This window comes from Artemia sp. Qi Xiang Cuo, chromosome 2 (genome assembly GCF_049724085.1).
Source record: "Artemia sp. Qi Xiang Cuo chromosome 2, ASM4972408v1, whole genome shotgun sequence".
Lineage (NCBI taxonomy): Eukaryota > Metazoa > Arthropoda > Branchiopoda > Anostraca > Artemiidae > Artemia > Artemia sp. Qi Xiang Cuo.
The window spans coordinates 74,979,141-74,985,514 of NC_142795.1; the positions used below are offsets into that span (position 1 = coordinate 74,979,141).

The window sequence follows — 6,374 nt, forward strand, 5'->3', positions numbered from 1 at the left end:
TACATAAAATTATTGCTTACTGTCGGGAGTCTTAGGAATAAAAAGATATTCAGTTAATTGAATTGAGCAATCTTTGAACATGTATGAACGGAATGGCCAATGAAGTATTTTTCTTAGTACTGCCTGCAATTATCCTCAATATTTGTTGGAATACTATGATTTGCTTTTCGTTGAAGCTGAATTACTCTAGGGCTTACCAGCTATTCGTAGAGTTTAGGCCCATTGTTTCTCCAAAGTATAGGGAGGTACAAAAAAAATTTATGTAATGACCAAAATATTTCCGTTTTTTCTGCTGTTGTTTTTTTTCCATTTTAGGACTTTTTTCAAAAGTTAGAGCCTAAATCCAAAGAACCCATTTTTCAGTACCCACTGTTGTGGGTACTGGGAATTTAGGGATAAAATTTAAAATATATTCTCATGCTATGATTTGAGCCTTGTATCCATTCCCAAAAGTTCCATCAAATGTAACACAATAAATGTGTTTAAAAAAAAAGAGTTGCTTATTATACGCTTTAGAGATTTTACATCTTTGCTGTAGGCTATTTACATATTAATGGATTTTCTATAAATAAGTTTTCTCTAGAGTTTACCAACAAAGACAGTTCTTATCTAGGATTATTTTTATTGGAGAGGATTCAAATATTCTTAAAGATAGTTGATTGTTTCAAAGATAAAATTCTTTTTATCAAAATATGGTTACTGTCAGAACCACCATGAAAACAATATTGGGTAGTTAACGCTGAAGAACTAATCCAACAATCCAAACGATTTTGTCGCTTTCTTTGGGAGAGTTCAGTTTTAAAATATAACTGGAAAACGGGCTAGCTCTTCCTCTGTTGTAGTTGTGAGACACAAAAAGAAAGATACACGTCCTTGTTACAAAATATTAATTAAACAATTACCTTTAATTAGGGGTGCCAATTCCCGAAAATGTAGAGGAGGGGTAAGGATTTTTTTTACTTTTTGAAAAAGAAAACACCAAAAAGGTATTTTTCAAAATCTGGGGGGGTATTTTTTTCTAAATCTTAGATGGGGGAGGGTATTTTTCTATTTGTCAGGGGGGGGTAATGGCCCTCCAGTCAATTGGTGCCCCTGACTTGATTTACTTTGTCATCGTGTGACAAAGAGAACTTGTAGTTTCATTATGCAATTCATCATGCAATTTTTTTTAGGAATTGGCTGCAATACCAGACTTGCCAAAATTGGTTCAGACCAAAACAAACCAAATGGGCAGTTTGTCATACCAGCAGACAAAGAAGAAATACTGAAATTTATTCATGATTTGCCCATTCGAAAAATTTCAGGAATCGGTAATGTAACCGAACAGCTCTTGAATTCTGTAGGAGTGGTCACATGTAGTGATTTATTTGAAAAGCGTGGCATGTTATCTCTTCTTTTCTCTGAAATCAGCTGTCACCAGTTTATGGAAATAGCTCTTGGAATTGGATGCACAGATCTTAGTGAATATAACGCATCTGAAAGGAAATCGATTTCAACTGAAACTACGTTTAAAGCTACATCGAATCAAGAAGAGATTCATAAAATTTTAGAAGAATTATGTGAAGAACTGAGCGAAGATATGAAAAATAAATGTTTATTCGGCAAGCAGTTTACCTTGAAGTGCAAGTTGGATACATTTGACACATTGACAAGACAAACAAATCTTGCTTTTTGTACTAATGATAGCTCTATAATGTTAAAAACCGCTAAGATTCTTCTCGAAAAAGAAATAAGTAAACTTACTAGTTTTTGCGTCAGACTTTTGGGTGTCAGAATGTCTGAATTATTGAGTGACCAAGAAACTAAAAAACAAGTAACAATTGACCATTTTTTAACTGCCAAAAAAGATAATTCAGATGTATGTCCTGTATGTCTGAAAGAAATTGCTTACGGGACTGTTAGTGAGTTCGCACATCACGTTAATAAATGCATTGCCACTGAAAATGGTGAAACATCAAGTGAAAACAAAGTCAATAGTGGTAGAAAAATAAGTAAAGAAAATATATTAAAAGAAAGTGAACCTTTAAATAGCAGGCACGATAGAGATGAAATTTGTACGAGTAAGAAAAGAAAGTTAACAACTATACCAGAAATGTTTAAAAAGAAGAAGGTTGAAAAAATTGTAACATGTCCAGTTTGTAATGTTTGGACAGTTGATGAATCCAAAAGATATGAACTCAACCAACATATAGACAGTTGCTTAACATAAGAAATCGGTGCCCTCTCGCTTCAAGAATTATTTCCTTTCATTGTTATTGTCAAAAATAAAAAGACATATTACTTGCATAAACAAAAGGATGGGATATAAGGCTATATCGTTTTATGAGACGATTGATTTAAAAAAAAAATCAACACACAATATTGCTGTATCTGCAACTAAAATCAGATTCATTATTTCCAGGCGTGATTTTTTAAGACGAGTTTTTTTTTAACCAGCTGTAAGACCTGGGTATCCTTGGGTGCAGGGAGGGCAGGTAGGGCTGTAAGACCTGCTGTATCCCCTCCCCCCAAGGTTGGTAAGTTTATAAAACAGTGCAATACAAAAGACGTTGCATGAAGAAGGGTAACAAAGGAGATTTTATACCGTCCCCCTTCTACTCTTAAAATTCTTAAATCCACCCCCCCCCCAAGAACAACTGCAGTGACATATATGTCTAAAGCTAGTTTAAAATGAGATATAGTATGTCTTTCGAGTGAAAGCTCAACACAGATATCCAAAACAAAGCCATGTGGAGTTGGTTCAAAGTTACTATGATAGAAAATCCGGTTTTTGAAGAGAAATTAATGACCAATGCTCATTATGGAATCTGCATCCTGAATGCAATCAAAAATGTTGAGTTGCAGTTATGTTTTGGAATCGGTCAGAAATGTAAAAAATTATTTATAGGGTCATCGTTTCCACTGTATTCAAGGTGAGCTCTTCTAACAAGTATTTTTATATAGTGACATCTTGCATGGACGCTATCACGCGATTCAAGGGATCGATCCCCCGGGGCAATAGGAAGACGTTAGAAATTGTATATGATTGGGAAAAGGCAATTATTCTCATTTCAGTTTTAATAAAAAAAAACTGCTAGTAGCATGCCCCCCCCCTTTCTGGAAAATTGACTTTGGTGCTTAAGTTCTCTCACTTCCTAGTTCCAGCTGTTTTGAGGAATCGATACTTTAAAACATCAAAACGGATCTGATTCACTTTAAGAACAAAATCCCGATTTGTGAACGATCCTCTGAAGCCTCTAACATGGAATCAAGCTTGACTGCGATACCTGTATATTTCCTAAAACCTGACATTCGAGTGATACATTCTTAGACTCAAAGCATTCTATTAACTTGTTTAACCTGTCTTAGTGTACCTTATTTAGCTCAAAATTTCATTTTTTTCAAATATATGTATATTCCGTTTCCTCGGTCTTAGAAATATTTAAAAACGGAGCTTTTAATATAAAATTCTTTTGGTTGTATCTTCGATTTTTAAAAAAACTCGGTGTAAAAACAACTACAGAATTCAGATTTTAACAGTTACTAATGCAAAACGATAGAAAAATGTCACATTAGTAAAGCTTGGAATTTAAAATGATGAATTGTAAATGGAACCTAACTGCACTATTTAGCGTACTGGAACCAATCAAATACCTCAGATGGGAAATCTTTTTTTTTGTAGCTTTTGTTCTGAGTTTGTCGGATTTCCCACTTTTTGATCTCTTGAAAATTCCTGTTTTGTCCTTCAAAACAAAACGTATTCAAATAGGAATTTTTAAAAATAAGTTGAATCTAACTGAACTATTTAATCTACTAGGATCGATAAAAAAACTCAAATGGTAAATCGTTGTTCCTGTTCTGTGTTACTCGTATTTTTCTGTTGCTGATCTCACGAAGATTTCTGCTCTTCAAGTTACTGGAATCAAACTTCCAGACCCGATCTGAAACAATACAAAAAGAGCTTTTCGAAAAATGTTGATAAGTTGAAAATGTAATCTAACTGTACTATTTCATTTGCATGGATTTATCAAATAACTCAAATGGTTAGTCACAATTAATATCCCATGTTCTGATTTTTTTTGCTTTTTTTTCTGTTTCTGATCTCTTGAAGATTCCTGCTTTTTAAAATTTCCAGATTGCCAGAAATCAGATGTTTTTTGCCAGGTTTTACAAACTTAACAATGATATGTATTCTTTATCTCTGTATAGTGTATGATCGAAAACCATCAACCAAGAATTTACCATTTCTTCTCTTGAAATACACGCTTCGTATTTGCGACAAATCAAATTCTTCAATAGTGTTACAATGTTTTGAAATTAAAACAATCTTGAATTTAAGTAATTCAATTGTATTTTCTTAGCAAAGATTATATTAAGTGGGAAAACGTGCAGTATTTACTGCCTTCCAATATGAACAAGAATAGATACACATAAAGATAGCCTTATTAAAAAAAGGAATCGACTCCATCAATATATATCTTATGTGTTCTTCGTGTTTTATACTATCTTCTCTTGTTATTTACAATCTTTGTCCTGAATAAACTGATTCATTTGGTCTCAATCTCCATTTAAGCTAATTTGGATGAGACATTGCCTTAGTACCTCTTGTGCCTTCAGAGGCACTCAGGGCATCCACTAAAAGTCTCTAGTCATCACGGAGGTGTGCTGCAGCTAGTACGTCTTCCCATTCTGGCTGTAGGGACACATATATATTTGACAAGTCTCTTCTGTATGAACGTCTTTGAGTGTTTCTAGGACGGCCTCGTCTTCTTAATCCTTCTGGTTGCGATAAGAGGATGGAGTTTAGCATGTGATTACTGCCCATCCTGAGATGCCCAAGATAACGCCACCTACGTTGACGGATAACGTCTTTTATTAAAGGTAGCTGGACCTGTTGCCTGATGATGCCATTTCTTATCCTATGCGTTCAGTTTATATTTAGAATTTTTCTGAGGCAAGTGTTTTCGAATGACTGTAATTTTTTTCTCTTGTTGCTGATTGAGGTGCCAGGTCTCAGATCCATAAAGCAGTACTGACAGAACATTGCTTTGGAACAGTCGTAGCTTTAGCCTCAAAGAGTATTTTCGAGATTTCCAAACTCGTCTGCCCAGGTATCTGAACTCAACCACCTGCTCTATTCTGTCATCTCCACACCTAATATCTAGAGGAGACCCACTGGTAGTCATGCTTTTTGTTTTTATTTGTGTGGATTTTTAGTCCAAATTGTTCTGCTGCATCTTTAACCCTATTTATAAAGGTCTGCAGTCTCAGTTTGCAAGTTTCAAGAAGGCTTATGTCTTCAGCAAAATCGAGATCTCTAAGTCTGGCCGGCTCACCAATATCAATCCCATATCCGTCATATTTACTTAATATTTAGTCAACAACAAGGATGAACAGTAGGGGGGAGAGGACACATCCCTGCTTTACTCCTGTAATTATTTTAAGATATTTGGCATTCCCTTGTCCAGTTTGTTACATAGCATTCTGTGTCTTTGTAGAAAGCGATGATAAGTTTTATGATTTTTCCGGTATGCCGTAACGTGAGAGTATTTTTCAGAGTGTTGCTCTATCTACTGAGTCAAAAGCTTTCTCAAAATCAATGAAGACAAGATGCAATTTCCTTCTCTCCTCATTGGTTTCATCCAGCAGCATTTTGAAGACAAAAATGAGGTCAGTACGGGGGTGGTTTGGACGGCAGCCGTATTGCTGCTCGTGTAGGTGTCTGTCAAGATGTGGTTTTATTCTGTTGAGGATCATGTTAGGCACTTTTTCCGACTCCCACATTGTCTTGAAGAATTTGATCCACAAGGTCATGCAAGGATTTACAGTCTTCTTCAGCATTTCTGCTGTGACTCTGGCTTCGACTGAGGATCGTCCATTTTTCAATTGTTTTGCCGCCATACAAATCTCTGTGGTATCCGGAGGGTCTATGTTGATTGGAAGGTTTAGTAGCGGTATATCATTGATTGTTGGTGGCTCTAGAGGAGGAGGACGGTTTAGAAGTGTCTGAAAATGGTCTGTCTAGACTTTGCTCACATCTTCTGGATCTGTTGCAAGACCTCCATTCGGGTCTCGTACAGGACCTTCCATACTCTGACGTTTCCCAACGATTTCGTTGATTAAACGGTACACAGTCTTCGAGTCCCCTCTTCTTGCAGCTTCTTCTGCTAGTTCTGCTTTCTTCTCAAGGTGGTTACGTTTGTCCTTCCCATCACTCTTTTTCACTATCTTGTCTTGATATTGGTATGTCAGGTTGTTGAACACGCGATTTTCAGCACTGCAGTTAGGAAGGAGAAGACGTTTCGCCTGCTTGCATTTTTTAATATAGTCCCACGTTTCATCCGACAGCCATTGGTCTTTTGGTCTTTTCTTGAAACCAAGGACTAGTTTAGCAG

The 6,374-nt window shown here is 35.9% G+C and overlaps 2 protein-coding genes across 2 annotated transcripts in view; one reads left to right on the plus strand and one right to left on the minus strand.

Annotated features, from left to right (window-relative positions):
• Nucleotides 1–4,434, plus strand: part of LOC148955616 (DNA polymerase kappa-like) — a 68,208-nt gene extending 63,774 nt beyond the window's left edge. Inside the window, exon 4 of the mRNA XM_089108273.1 lies at nt 1,173–4,434. Within this exon, the coding sequence (XP_088964399.1) occupies nt 1,173–2,209 (1,037 nt within the window). The 3' untranslated portion in view covers nt 2,210–4,434. The remainder of the gene's footprint in view (nt 1–1,172) is intronic.
• A 1,098-nt stretch (nt 4,435–5,532) lies between these two features.
• Nucleotides 5,533–5,880, minus strand: LOC148955618 (uncharacterized). Its single transcript, XM_089107812.1, has one exon. It carries the CDS (start codon nt 5,878–5,880, stop codon nt 5,533–5,535), a length of 348 nt encoding a protein of 115 aa, XP_088963938.1.
• Between the last annotated feature and the right edge of the window lie 494 nt (nt 5,881–6,374).